General features: G+C 47.8%; 1 protein-coding gene across 2 annotated transcripts in view; it reads left to right on the forward strand.

Moving 5' to 3' along the window:
- Wnt5b (Wnt family member 5B) overlaps positions 1 to 15,286 on the forward strand; it is a 134,539-nt gene that overhangs the window by 110,396 nt on the left and 8,857 nt on the right. Inside the window, exons 2-4 of one of the 2 annotated variants that reach the window (XM_008839751.3) lie at positions 3,956 to 4,055; positions 8,694 to 8,830; positions 10,134 to 10,381. In XM_008839751.3, coding sequence (XP_008837973.1) covers positions 8,712 to 8,830; positions 10,134 to 10,381 — 367 coding nt within the window. In that variant the 5' untranslated portion in view covers positions 3,956 to 4,055; positions 8,694 to 8,711. The remainder of the gene's footprint in view (positions 1 to 3,955; positions 4,056 to 8,693; positions 8,831 to 10,133; positions 10,382 to 15,286) is intronic. The other variant, XM_017799812.2, reaches the window with a different exon arrangement.

Raw genomic sequence — 15,286 nt, forward strand, 5'->3', positions numbered from 1 at the left:
CTATAATTTAGATCTCTTCATTTCTTTTTTATTATTTTTATTTTTTATGTGTATGAGTGTATTGCCTGTATGTAAGTAAGTGCACCCGTGTCGTGCAATGCCCATGGACGACAGAAGAGGCTGTTGGGTCCTCTGGAACTGGAGTTACGGACAGTTGTTAGCTGCCACGTGGGTGCTGCAATTTGAACCTGGGTCTTCTGCAAGAACATCCAGTGTTCTTAACTGCTGAGCCATCTCTCCAGCCCCTGTTTGTGTGTTCTTTAAATTTATTGAATTCTTTTGTCATGTTTATAATTGTTCTTTTGAGTTCCATATCCTGCATTATCTCTAGGGGGTTCTCATTGTACTCCTCTAGAGAACTCTTGGTATTTGCTGGGGATATGTTATTTTGGTTTTTCATGTTATTTTTTCTCTGTGATTTTGACATGTGAATTTCTTTTGTAATTTCTGATTCTTGTGTGAGACTCAGGCCTTCAAGTTTAGGTCTGCTTCTTTTTGTGAACTTTATGTGTCTTTGTGGTTTACTTTTTGGGCATGAAAAGCTGGTTCATCTAAGCTTCCAGTTCTCTCTTTTGATTTTATATTGGAATGGCCAGATTGCTTTTGTCTTCCGGAGTTCCCACAGAGGCCCAATTCAGATGGGGGTCTGTTGTTTTCAGGCTTTCTCCCAAGGTCTGGATCCCTCCAGGAATGATTTTGGCCTCAGGAATTTGGGGGTTGGACTGGCCTGGGAGCCTGGCCCAGGAAAGATGCTGGTCTAGGGCAGCTGGTGGCTGTGCCACCAAGAGATGCAAAGGCTGATGGGGCGGAAAGAGGCCCCAAGGCCTCCGGGGGACTGCACTGAGTAGCTGGGTTGGTCTGGATGTGAAGGATCAGGAAGAGGAAAGGTCAGCCCAGTGTCCCAGAAAGAGGCTGGTGGGTGGTGCAGGCCCAGGGAAGCAGAGGGAGTTGAGGGTGGGGCCAGGCCCAGAAGCAGTGCTCCTGGGGCCCAGAGAAGGCACTAAGTTGGTCTGGATGAAAAAGATCAGGAAGCAGTATTGGTTCCCCAGGTGTCTGGGGCCCCAAGACAAGGAATGGGGCAGGGCCCAAACTCGGAGGAGAGAACGACAGGGGAGATGGGAGGGTGAATGAGGCTGGGGAAGTCAAGGCATGGAGGGCACTATGGACTTTCCCCAGAGAGAGGCCTGCAGGTAGAAGAGAGGCCTGTGCTGGTTTTTCAGGCCCAGGGAAGCAGAGCTATTTTATGTGTATGCATGTTTTGCCTGCATATGGGTAAGTGCACCCATGCCATGCAATGCCCTCAGAGGACAGAAGAGGATGTCAGATCCCTTGGAACTGGAGTTATGGACAGTTGTTAGCTGCCATACGGGTGCTGGGATTCGAACCCAGGTCTTCTGCAAGAATAGCCAGTGTTCTTAACTGCTGACCCATCTCTCTAGCCCCGCTTGTACATTTTTATTCCTGCATAATATTCCATTGTAACAATAGAACACAATTAGTTCAACAAATCCACTGTTGATGGACACTGGTGCTATTTTCAGTAGGAGGTGAATACAGGACTGCTGTCCTGCGTGTGTGTGTGTGTGTGTGTGTGTGTGTGTGTGTGTGTGCGCGCGCGCGCGCGTGCTGAGGAAGGAACTCAATGGCCTTGTGCATGCTAAGCATGCCTTCTACCACTGAGGAACATTTCCAGCCTAGAACTGCTATTCTTTTTTATAAATTACATTTATTTAGTATGTGTGTGTACATACCACACCTGGCATGACTATATTTTTAAATGATAACAGCTTTATCAAGGTATAACTCATGTACTATATAGTCTATTCAAAGTGTGAAATTTAGTGGGTTTTAGTACAATCAGAGTTGTGCATATCAGTTACTTTTTTTTTTTGTTTTTTTGAGATAGGGTCTCCCTGTAGCCCCAGCTGGCTTGGAACTCTCTATGTATACCAGGGTGGCCTCACAGAGATCCACCTGTCTCTGCTACCTGAGTGCTGGGCTTAAAGGTGTGCACTACCATGCCTGGCTTTACATCGGTTAATTCTAAATCATGCCCACACATGACTGTCAGATTGAAATCACATATACTCATCCTAGACATTGCTTGGTTTGCTTGTGTCCGGTGGTGCTGCTGCCCCAGAGGTCTTTATCATCCTAGAGGGGTTGATTTAAGGCATTGACAAGTAGACATTTTCCATTAAAATGCATAGTGTTACTGGGAAGACTTGGTGCATTAATTCATTGCATTTTATTGTGAATGGCTTTGTGAAAGTAGCTCTCAGATTTTCATGGACATCATAATCACCTGGAGGGCTCCTTAAAGCAGATTGTTTAAAAGTGAGGTGAGGTGGTGCACACCTTTAAATCTCTGTGAGATTGAGGCCAGCCTGGTGTACATAGTGAGTTTCAGGCCAGCTGGGGCTACAGGAAGACCCGGTCTCAAAATAAACAATGGGACTGGAGAGATGGCTCAGTAGTTAAGAGCACTGGATGCTCTTGCAGAGGAACTGTGTTAGATTCCCAGCACCCACATGATGGCCAATAACCTCCCGTAACTCCAGTTCCAGGGAATCCGACACCCTCTTCTGACTACCACAGGCATGCATGACACAGGTGCACTTACACACATGCAGGCAGTACACTCATACACTTAAAAAATAAACCAAAACACCAGATTGATAGGGTCACTGGGACTACAGGAAGACCGTGTCTCAAACCAAACCAAAAGCCCAGATTGATAGGGTCAATGAGATGGCTCAGTGGGTAAGGCACTTGCTACTAAAGCCTGATGACCTGAATTTGATCCCTGGAACCCATATAAAGGTTATCCTCTGACCTCCAGCACAAATGCCCAACTGCCACACACAAATAAATGTAATAGAAGTTTTTAAATACAAAAGAATTGCATTGCCAGGCATGGTGATGTACACCTTTAATCCCAGCACTCAGGAGGCAGAAGCAGGCAGATCTCTGTGAGATTGGGGCCAGCCTGGTTTACATAGCAAGTTCCAGGCCAGCTGGGGCAACAAGGAGACCCAGTCTAAAAAAAGAAAGAATTGCCTTAGCAACAGAAGATTGCTAGACACTGGCTATGTGGGTGGAACTTGTGAATTTGTGTTTCTAACAGATTTCCAAGTGATGCTGACATTGCTAGTCCTGGACCACACTGTGAGAAACCCTGAGTTTGCAAAATTAGAGAGCTTTGGAATTAGAAAATGAGATTTGTGAGAATTCATTTAATAAAGAAGAGGATAGAAGACACAGTTTGGAGAGAAAAGAGGTCAATTAGCAGGCTGTGTTTGGTCTCTCAGACTGTAGCAGTAGTTTTAAAAAAAACCCAAAAAACAGTAAACCCTCTGGAGACACAATTGATTTGATATGCAGGGTAAAGTGTTTGTTGGGGGTGGGGAGGTAGGAAACCAGAAGGACAACACTAGGTTTAAGAAGTGGGTGGCTTCTGAGTTGGTGGTATAGTGGTGAGCATAGCTGCCTTCCAGAAGTGGATGACAGAGTCCAAGCAGGGTTGGAAGGAGACCCGTGGTGGTTTCTCTCTCTTCTCCTTGCTCTCTAGAAACATGTATTCACTCAACCATGGATTCTAGGTCAGAAGGGCAGCATCCAGAAAGAGAAGGCATGGGCATCTTCCTAGGCAATTGCTATTGAATACTCTATGAAAAGTCAATGGCAGGTTTTGGAAGAATCTCGTGGGCTATCCTGAGAACTGTGGAAATGGTCGAAGCCCTCTGTCATAGCAGTGCCTCTCCTATCCCCCCTCCCCGCCCCCGAGCAAAGCACACCATCACATGAAATCCATCTATGTGAAGCCCACCCCTCTTCAAGGCCCTACTCAGATCACATATCCAGCAGCAGCAGTTGATCCTTGGTGTCTGACTAATTAGAGTGGGTTTGAGGTATTTTTCCCAAGTGAGATTAGAACATCTCTGTTCTCTCTTAGAAAACCTGCGAGTTGTCTGTGTCTTTGAGGAAAGGAGATAGAGATGAAGCTGGGGTCTGGAATCTCCAAGGTCTCCATCAGCAATTGATGCCCAAATAAGGTACACAGATGGGTACTCCTGTAATCCTAGCACTCCGGAGGCTAAGGCTGGAGGATTACTGCAAGTTCAAGGTTAACCTGGGTTGTAGAGTGAGGTTTGGCTCAGCCTGGTCTACAGTGTGAGGTGCTGGCTCAAAAAAAAAAAAAGGAGACACACAAGGAACAACAGCTCTCTAACTGGGGAATGGGTCTTGTAGAAGCCAAAGGACTCTGTCTCTATCACTGGCAGCCTCCACAGCCTACTTCCTAGTCCCTTGAGCGCTAAGCAGGTGTTCTGGTTTGTTTCTCCATTGCTGTGACAAAATACTCTGACCACTACCAACTTGGGGAGGAAAGAGTTTATTTAGCTTACATATCCCAGGTCACAGTTCATCTGGAAGCCCAAGGTAGGAAATTGGGGTTGGAAGCTGGAGGCAGGAGCTGGAGCACAGGCCATGGAGGAATGCTGCTTACTGGCTTGCTCTCCTGGCCCCTGCTCAGCCTGCTTTCTTATGAACACAGGCCCACCTGCCCAGGGGTGGCACCACCCATAGTGGGCTGGGCCCTCCCACATCACTCAACGATCCAGAAGGTGCCCCATGGACATGGCCACAGGCCACTCTAATGAAGGAAATTCCCCAATTGAGGCTCCCTCAACCTAGGTATGTCAAGTTGACACTAAAGCTATCCAGCACAGCAGCCTTTTGTTTTAGTCAACAAGTCCTCTGACCTCCAGCACAAATGCCCAATCCCCCCACACAAATGTAATAGAAATATTTAAATACAAAAGAATTGTACCTCTGAGACTGAACACTGTCCTGACAATGGAGAAAAGAAATGAACAAGGCCATCTCCAGGACTTACAGGAAGAAACAAAAGCACAAAGCATCTGGCACCCCCAAACCACAATGGATTAAATAGAGCTCTGCTGGCAGCGTGGTCTCCTCCTCCTGAGGGCCTGGTTCCTTCAGCAGGTTGTCTCTGAAGACTAATCTAGTTTTTTTCCTCTAAGCTTCACACGGCCCCTCCCTGTTCCCCTCTGCCAGGGTCTTCTCTCTGGGCTGGACCGGACAGACATGGCTCTCTGAAGGAAATGAAAACTGGCAACTGAGTCCTAGCAGAATAGGAAGAGCATCTAGACTTCCTGCTTTTGAATATGCACCTCTACTGTCCAGTAGCAGAGTAGGACAGCAGGTCTCTGGGACCTTGGACATGCCAATAGAGGATCTGGATGGGCAGGAGGGTCACTTAGCCCGTCAACATCCCATCCACATAGTAGGCTGGAGAAGGTAGCGCTCTCTATAGACCCTGATTCTGTAGACTGTAACCCTTTATCTTTCTTGTTTCTTACCCCTCTTTGTTTCCTGATAGTCACTGTATATAATTTACTGTGCATTTGTTTGTTCACTGACTTTACACTGGCATTTCGAGTAGTAACTGGTACATATTAGGTACTCCATGCACGCACGCGCACACATACATACACACACACACTTATTTGCAGTGCCGGAAATGGAACATACTAAGCAAACACTCTACCACTGAGCCATACACTCAGCCCTCAACAAATGTTTAACAAGTTTGTTGAATGAACAGTGGAGAAACTGATCATAGCTGGTGTCTGAGCAGGTCCTTCTGTCTCTCTGAAAGGGCCCTGACAGAATTTTGTATATACTTTCCGCTCAAACTTCTAATTACTATCAAAAAGACCTTAGCTCAGGTATAGTTGAGTGGTAGAGCGTGGGGATAGCATTCTGGAGGCCCCTGGCTTCATCCATTCATTCCCACCTCCACCCACCTCTACCACATAGACACACCCTGATTCCTGCATACTTAACTGACTTGGTGTGTTTAAAATGCTAGTGGCTGGGCGTGGTTGCGCACGCCTTTAATCCCCGAACTCTGGAGGCAGAGGCAGGTGAATGTGAGTTTGAGGCCAGCCTGGTCTACCTAGTGAGTTCCAGGTCAGCTGCGACTATAGGGAGACCCTGTCTCAAAAAGGCCAAAAAAATGCTAGTGGCTTGTTCAGTAGGGCACAGGGCAGAGTGGGGTGTGTGCGTGCTTTTCAGATCTCTGGAAGTCTGTAATTATAATAAAAGTCAAAGGAGGAGCTCAGCTTTCCCGCCTGTTGGATACTCACTAGTCTGGCTTCCTGTACCAACGAGGACCTCCCCTTGTCTTGATGTGGATCTCAGCAGTGATCAGCCCAAGGGTCTTTCTGTATGTCCGTATGTCCACATGCCTTGCTTGCTGGGATCTCCTCAGTCAACTAGAGGCAGGAAGTTTCCATTCTGTCCAACTCAGTCACCAAGCACCAACATTTACCTTTCTTGGGTGTCCTTCCTCACATGCCCTGCAAGCATGTTAAACATGCAGGTGGCTGTCCAGTGTCAGTTCGAGGACCACTCAGGAGTGGCTAGCATCTGTTGGTCAGGACAGAATGCCTGAGGGCATTGGTGTGTGCCATGTTTCAGGTACCACACTCCTGGCAGGCAGAGTAGGAACTACATGCTAGAGCTGTTTTTGCTTGAGGTTTTTGGTTTGGTTGGGGTTTTGGGGTAACTTAAAAATTTTCCTTTGTAGTGGGCCAAGAACTTGGTGGTGAGGGCTGTTGGGAGTCTTGCAGTTTTCGTTTTTTTGCGGCAGGGAGGTGAGGGATTTGCAGCCCTGACTAGCCTGTCAACCTTTCAGTGGGCAAAAACACATACTTTAGCAGGCATTGGCTGGGGTGTTACTCTGAAACCAGGGCCCCTGGTTTTGGTTAGACCTAGGACCTGCAGAAAGATTTCCTAGCAACCTTAAGGGTGTGAGATGGGAGACGGGCTGAAGAGAACCAGGGAGATCGATGTCTCCAGGTACCTGGCAGTGCAGATGTTTGAGGACCAATGGGGGCTGATGGGGAGTATGGAGTTTGCCAGGCTGTGGTAGTTTGGTCAAGGCAGTCTGAGGAGAGGGATGAATGGTCCCCAAGAAGGACCGGTGGGTGGAGCTGGAGATGTTTGGACAAGGAGATCCTTTGAAGTTTTCTCTTGTATGTCCTCCCTCTCCCAGACCTGGACCCCTCCCCTCCATAAAGCCATTAGCTTCTGGAGCCAGCCTATCTCTGCTTCATCTCTTGGGTCTCCATTCACAGGCCTCCTGCCCTGAGGGATGGGGCAAGATTTATGGGGGGGGTCCAGGAGGAGGGGCATCCTTTAGAAGAGGCTGCAGTGTCTGTTCGGAAAGTTGGAGCTGTAAGTGGCTCCGCTAGAGGCCGGATCATTTCCGAGCTGGTTCTACATGACAAAGGCAAAGGAGCAAGTCTCTCCTTTGATCTGCCCCCTGCCCGCCTCACACACCTGCCTGTTGGTGCCCCGCCCCAGCGGAGATCTCAAGAAGAAAAACCAAAAGGGGGTGGGGAATGGGCATGTCCCAACTCTTGAGTCCTGTTCAGCCACCTTCCTCTTAGTGGCCCCAGGTCAACCACATTTCCTAGACGGCTGACTTAAAGCACCTGCCCCCCCCCCTCCCGGAGACCCAGAAGCCCCAGACCAGCATGGTGAGTAGGGGTGGAGCTGCCTGGAGCTTATTCTGTGCGTGTGTGTGTGTGTGTGTGTGTGTGTGTGTGTGTGTGTGTACAGGCACACACGTGCCTCCCCCTCCCTCTTAGGGGCCCCAGGTCACCCACATTTCCTAGACGGCTGACTTAAAGCCCCTGCCCCCCCCCCTCCCGGAGACCCAGAAGCCCCAGACCAGCATGGTGAGTGGGGGTGGAGCTGCCTGGAGCTTATTCTGTGCGCGTGTGTGTGTGTGTGTGTGTCTGGGAAGAGGACGCACTGGAGATGTGGAGCACCTGTGGGGAGGAGTAGGAGGCGATTTTTCTATTGTTCTAGGATGCTAGAGTTGTGTGTGTCCACAGCTTCCAAGAAAGGTGTGTTTTGCCCAAAGCAAGCATGGGAGTATTGGTGCAACTAGAGAGGGGAGGATGTCAGGGCCTTTGGAAGATTGAAGAGATGTGGCCCAGAGCTGGCATTGTTTTGTGCTGCTGCTGCTGCTGGAAAAGGCCTTCCATGTGGAAGTATGGAGGAGACTGGTCACCAGACTTGAACCTGTGAGGTTCCTGCATGGCTTTTTACCTTTCTCAGAAGTGAAAGGTCATTGGTGTTTTTCCTACCACTACTCCTTAGGAGTAAAGGAGGATTTGCATTTGGAAAACTTTAGAAAGGGTACAGGCTCCTATTTGGGTATAGGCAAGCCAATTCTTGAGTTGTTTAACCCCTACAATGAAGGGGTCAGAGACGTAAATATCTAGGCTGGAGTGAGTGGTAAAAAAGGGTGGATGGTTGGCCTTCTTGTCACTGAATCTTCTAGAAGGGCATGCGTGCTTCCTAATTGCTGCACCAGGCACGCTTTTCTTGAAACTGTTTTCATTCCTCTTTTCACAGTTCTTTGTGTCCTTAGGAGTTAGGTCTGGAGAGGGAGTCCCAAGTTTGACCTGAGATTTAAAGCCTCTGTGGTGAGAGATTAGAGGTTGGAAAGGACTGAGTTTCTCTGGGGAGAATTTGCCTTCAGGTCTCCCTAGAGCTCATCCTTCAAGCTTTTCTGCACTGTACTCTCTCCTGGACCTCCCCTGCCTGTGGCATTAGCATGCTGACTCTCTTCTCCTTCCCTCTTCCTCCAGGGAGCTCTGCTTTGGAAGATGTTGGTCCCAGGGTACTGGGACGGGCTGAGGCTGACCATGCCCAGCCTCCCTTTGCTGTTTACTGCAGCTCTGCTCTCCAGCTGGGCCCAGCTACTGACTGACGCCAGTTCCTGGTGGTGAGTGAGAGGACTGAGGTCTACCCTCTGTACTGTTAAGGCCTCCTGGTATGGAGAGGGGTACTCTGGAAATAACTGTACCTTTATCGGAGGGATTCAGGGGCCTCTTCCATCCCAGGAAAACTGAAGAACTTTTTCTCCCTTCAAGCTTCTGGAGGTGAGGTTTCATGAGGAGAAAAAGGACTTGTTCCTGAACCTTTCTCCACCTCTATGAATTGTTAGAAATAGTTCTTGTTGATTTGTCTAGTAAAAATATTGATAGCATGATTGATGAAGTTCCCAGCACCACCACAAAAAATAGACTTGTACCACTATCTACTCTGGAGGCTGATGCAGGACCACTTGATCCCAGGAGTTCAAGGTCAGCCTGGAGAACACAGTGAGATCCCAATTCCATCACAAAAAATGTATTTGTGTGTGTAGGTGTATACAGTGTTACGATCTCTTTTTCACTGGTGGAAGCAGGGAAAGTAAAATTCCTACTTGATTAGTCTGAAGGCCAGAAGAGGGTATGGTGGGACCAGGTGGCTTTCTTGTGTTTTTAAGGCCAAATAGACATGGAAATGACAGGCAATCACCACCTAAGTTGCTCAGCTAATTTGACATTTTTATATCCGGTCGACGATGATCAGGTGGTCTCCACGCTGATCAGCAGAGGGTTGGAGAACACGGAGAGGTAGGGGAAGAGAACAGTCAGGGAACATGGTCACGTGGTTACATGTGTGGACTGGATTCTATCATAATGATACGAGGGGACTTCCATTAAAGGAATGGGTTGCTTTCCATCACACATCCTGAACTTGCCTAAACCAGACTCATTATTCCTCAATAGGGCCTGTGTTTTCCTATTGATGATTCACTCTTTCTGCCCTCTGAGTGAATTACTACACTGCCACACTCCTGCTTGCCCCCATTGTTTACAACAGTTCTTTATTTTTTGAAATAGGGTCTCCCTATGTAGTCCAAGCTGGCCTTGAACCCATGACGATCCTGCCTCTGCCTCCATGTGCTTGGATTACTGACATGTACCACCATACCCTATTTGGCTACTTCGTTTTATACAGGCTTCTCCTAAGCAGCCATCTGTCTGAGGCACGTGGTATCTTCAGCAAACATTTGTGCTCATGCCTCGTCTTCCCTCCACATGTCCTTTGTTGAAGGTCTGCTCTGTTTTGCTCATCTTTACTTCCACAGTAAGGCTGTATATGTAGAGAACACTGCATAGTGGGGTTGAATGAATGGAATAGACAGCATAAGTGCATTCACTGCCCGGCCCTTCTCCCCTTCTGAACTGCTGTTGTAGGTCACTAGCTATGAACCCGGTGCAGAGACCTGAGATGTTTATCATCGGTGCTCAGCCTGTGTGCAGCCAGCTTCCTGGGCTCTCCCCAGGCCAGAGAAAGCTATGCCAGTTGTATCAGGAGCACATGGCCTACATCGGGGAGGGAGCCAAGATGGGCATCAGGGAGTGCCAGCACCAGTTCCGACAGAGGAGGTGGAACTGCAGCACCGTGGACAACACATCCGTCTTTGGCAGAGTCATGCAGATAGGTAAGAGGCCTCTTGAGCTTGGCCTGGTCACAGGACCTGTGTCTTCCGTGCATAGAAGTCGGTCCCCTCCTCTATGGCTTCTGCATTGACAGCCTGAATGGGAGCCTTACAGGCAGGGAGAGGGAGTCCCACAAGGAAGCAACATCCCAGATATTACAGTAATAACTGCACCACTGCCTGTTCCTGTGGCTTCAGCTTTCCAGACTCCTCACCCTGGGGCTGTCTGTGACTCACCCTGGGAGGGAGTGGAACAACTGAGAGAGTGGATCAGTGGATCTGAGGCCCGCCTACCATGGCTGCCTTTGTCTCAGTGCAAAAAGTTTTGTTTTGTTTTGTTTTTTTTAAAAAAAGTCTAGGCAGAGTCTTGGGAGAGAACTCCAAATTGCAGCCTTTTCCATCTAAGATTTTTGCTTCTTCCACCTGAACAAGAGATAAATTGAGGCCAGATTGGTAATAGCTGTCATTAACCTGACCCAGTCTAGGACTGGCTTTTTCATTTGAAAAAGGATGTATGTGTAAGTGGGGGGAAGGGACAGGCTAAAGGCTGAAGGTGAGGGAGCCCTTCCCTCCCCTTACCAGCAGCTGGTCTGAGATTCCACAGTTGGCTGGTCACCCTGCCCTCTTGTTCAGAGGTGTGATTTGAGGTCTGATTGTCTTAGGTGCTTTTGAAATGCAATCCTCCCCTCCCTGGCAAGAAATTGAGAAATCAGGCCCTATTCTACTGAGTCTTATCCTCAGGACCATAAAAAGAAGGTGTTGGTGATTTCCCATTCTCCCAGGACAGCTCTCCATCACACTGCCACAGTCTGGAGTTGGCTGGGGCTTCTCCGAAGGAGTCAAGCATGGCGTCCTTTGGGGTTTGGAGAGTTAGAGACTTTGAAGGATTCCCCTTCCATTTATCCCAGACTCCTTTCCCTTGCCTCATACTGAAAAGTGAAAACAGGGAAAGTGTACTCTGAACCTGGTTATTTCCTTTGAGATCAACTCTGAATTCATAAATGGAAGGCTGTGTGCTCCCAGGACAGGCTTAGGCACAATTTTTCCAGAAAGCTGACTTGGTATTTGGTGGGATTTACTTACTGATTCTTCAGGAATCCTCTTAGCAATTCCTCCATCCTGCCTTAGCTGTTTTCAGCAGGACTATGAGGCTGGTCCATGGAGAGTGGCATCCTTCAGTCACTTCAAGGGAGTTAATGACTGGAGATATAATATAGCATGGCATTGGCTGGGCTCTTGTCATGTGTTATTTCATTCAAGGGATGGTGGGCAGTGGAACTAGGAAGACAGCTCAGTTGGTAAAGTGCTTGTCATACAAGCATGAGGACCTAAGTTGGCTTCCCAACACCCAAGTATAGAGCTGGATGTGTCTCTGGGGCTTGTTGGCCAGTCAGCCTAGCCAGATGGGCAAACCCCAGGTCCTAGCATGAGATCTTGTCTCAAACCACAAGGTGGATGACTCCTGAGGAACACCAAGGCTGACCTGTGACCTTCAGTGCATAGGTGCATTTGCATACACAGGGGAGAGGTGGTGGGAATCTGCTTCACCCAGATTCGTGTGGTCAAGTGATCTGTACAGAGCAGGCAGACCTTATGAAGAAGGCACATCTTGCTTACTTCACTTCTGTTGGGAGCTGGCGCACCTGGGTGTGCCTGAGTTGTCTCCACTCCTTTCTGTAGCATTGCTGAAGGCTCCCACTATCTAAGAAGCTGCCTTCCTCTGTCTCAGGGTGGTTCCTCCAGGACCCTGGGAGGTGTGTCACGAGGCTCCTTCCTTCTCGAAGCTGTTGCAGAAGTGGTCACCAGAGGGCAGCAGAGCTGCTCAGAAGAGCCACCCAGCTTCCCAAACTCTAGGGGCAGTGGGCAGTGGGAGGGAGGGCTGTGGACACCAAAGGGCACAGCCAAAGGGCGGGTTGTTCTGTTTCCTTGGAGTGGGGTGACCCAGGGTCTCTCCAGCAGCCCTGTGGCTAATAAGGATTGTTAGCCTTGTTTTGAGATTTTAAAAAAAAATATTTTTATTTTATGGGTACGTGTGTATTGCCTGCATGTAGGTAAGTGCACCCGTGTCGGGCAATGCCCATGGAGGACAGAAGAGGCTGTTGGATCCCCTGGAACTGGAGTTACAGACAGTTGTTAGTTGCCGTGTGGGTGCTGAGATTCAAACCCGGGTCCTTCTGTAAGAACAGTGTTCTTAACTGCTGAGCCATCACTCCAGCCCCCTCTTGAGATGATTTTAACTGTGAATGTTTCACATACCCATACTCCCCCTTCCCCCCAACCCCCAGAGCTCTCTCTTGCTTAGGTAGCTCTGCTAGTCTTTATGAATTACACTTACCCAAGTGTGCTGCCCACTGAGTAGAGCTGCAAACTCTGTGTCTAGTCACACCTCCTCCATCAGAGGCTGTGAGGCCACCACACTCCAGGACACTTCCAGATCCCAAGTCATCAGAAGTCAAGAGTTTGTGGCAATTGGTGTATCGCATTCAGCTGCACATACATAATTTCAAAAGGCCATTCAGAGAGGGCCGATTCCACTCTGAGAAGTGCATTTGTTAAAGAAGGGTAGAAGCAGTCAGACATCTGTAGCTTAGAAATAGAATGCATCAAAGCCATATTTCTTGTTTTCAAACACTGAAGAGCTGTCAAATGGAAAGGGGATTAGATGCATGCTCCAGAAGGCAGAAATTATAAACAGGCATATTTTGGTTTCATATGTGGTAGAATCATGTTAAAAAAAAATATATGAGGGAGAGGTTGGAGAGATGACTTAGTAGCTAAGAGCACTGGCTGCTCTTGCAGAGGACCCGAGTTTGGTTCCCAGCACCCACATGGTGGCTGACAACTACCCATAACTCTAGTTCCAGGGGATCTGATGACCTCTTCTGACCTCTGTGGGCATTGCACGACACAGGTGCACTTACACACATGCAAGCATAACACTCATAAAATAATAAATTTTAAGTATTCTATGACATGCACCAAAATTCAAAAAAAATTATTTTTTAATTAAAAAAATGAATTAGTTGCTTTCAAAGCCCAGCCACTTTTCTGAGGCATGCTGGTTAGGGAGTGCTCAAGGGGATTGGAAAGGGACTCTGCTGGGGCTTCTGCAGCTCCATTCTGCTCCGGGTGCTGAGTCAGGGGCCAAGAGTGTTTTTGGAAGGCATTTCAGGGATGCAGCGATGACTGTCTCGGAATGGGGCCCAGACTACTTTTTCTTATTTATTGGTCTTTTTGAGATAGGATCTCCCCTGTGGCCCTTAGCAGGCCTGGAACTCACTAGGTAGACCAGGCTGGCCCCGATCTCAGAGATCTGCCTGCCTCTGCCTCTCAAGTGCTAGATTAAAACACCACCTGGGAACCATCGTGTCCAGCTCAGACTGCCTTTTTAGAAGCAGTTATTGTTCTTCCAGAGGGCCTGAGTTCAGTTCGCAGCACCCACATTTGTAACTCCAGCTCTGGGACATCTGATACCCTCTGGCCTCCTCAGGCATCCACACACAGACATGCACACATATACATAATTAAAAATAAAATGAATCTTTTTAAAAAACATATTTTGTTTTTATTTTATGTGTATAAGTATATTGCCTGCATGTAGGTAGGTGCACCTGTGTCATGCAGTGCCTGTGGAGGTCGGAAGAGGGAGTTGGATTCCCTGGAACTGGAGTTATGGTGGTTGTTAACCACCATGTGGGTGTTGGGAATCGAACCCAGGTTTAAGAGCAGCCAGTGCTTTTAACCACTGAACCATCTTTCCAACTCCTGAATTAATTTTTTAAAAAGATCTTGGGCTGTCGTAGCTTCCCCAGTGTTCTCAACTTCTACCGTGGTTCAGCACTGAGTCAAGTGTCAGCTAAGTCACAAGTGGAGCCTCCTGCCATTAGTTGAGGTTTTATGGGCTGTTCCTGTTCTACAGCTGACTGGAAGCCAATTGGTGGTTGAGAAAAGCTGACTCACTTGGTGTGGTCTGGTTTCAGACATCACTGTGTAAGGTCAAGATAACCAAACAAGTATAGCTCAATAGGTAATCACTCCAGATCTGTGTTTTCTTAGGATTTATTTCATTATTTATGTTTATGTGTGTGCATCCACATAAGTGCAAGCAGATGTAAGAAGAGGGTGTTGGATCCCTGGAGCTAGAGTTACACATGGTTGCGGGCCACCTGACACGGGTGCTGAGAGCCAAATTCCTGTCTTCTGTAAGAGCAGCAGGCACTCTTTATTGTTGAGCCATCTTTCCATCCCTAAACCTTTTAAATGATTGCAGACTGCTGCCCCTGCACCTGCCAGGACAGGAGTCTGGGCATCTCCTTCCCATTAGAGTCTCAGAAGAGGCACAAGAGGAGGACAAAAGGTTCCACCTGGCACAGCACTAAATCCAGGTGGACTCTGCATTCCTCCACATCTGTGTTATTTGTTAAAATGGTTAAGGAGATGGGATTCATATATTACATAATTCACCATTTAAAGATATGCAGTTCAGTGGTCTTTAGTGTATTTATCAGGTGTACAACTGTAACCACTAATTCTAAAACATTATTGACCCATAGAAAAATACACACCCCTTTAACTGTCAATGTCTATCCCCTGACCCCAGCCCTGGGCAACAGCTAATCTGTCTATGGATTGTCCCTATGGATAGTCCTATAGATGGGATCAAATCATGCATAACCTCTTTTATTTGGCATAATTAAAGATTTTATCCATGCCATAACATATATCAATACTTCATTCCTATTATGGCTGGATATTTCACTGTATGGACAATACTCCATTTTGTTTGTCCATCCTTTGATGAATAATTGTTTTTTTCTATTTTGGCTCTTCTGAATCATGCTGCAGTGTGCAGTCCTGTGGAAGTGTTTGTGTGGACATATTTTGTTTTCCTTGGGGGCATGCGTATAT

The sequence above is a fragment of the Nannospalax galili genome, unplaced genomic scaffold (assembly GCF_000622305.1).
Source record: "Nannospalax galili isolate Female #2095 unplaced genomic scaffold, S.galili_v1.0 scaffold199, whole genome shotgun sequence".
NCBI classification, from domain to species: Eukaryota; Metazoa; Chordata; class Mammalia; order Rodentia; family Spalacidae; genus Nannospalax; species Nannospalax galili.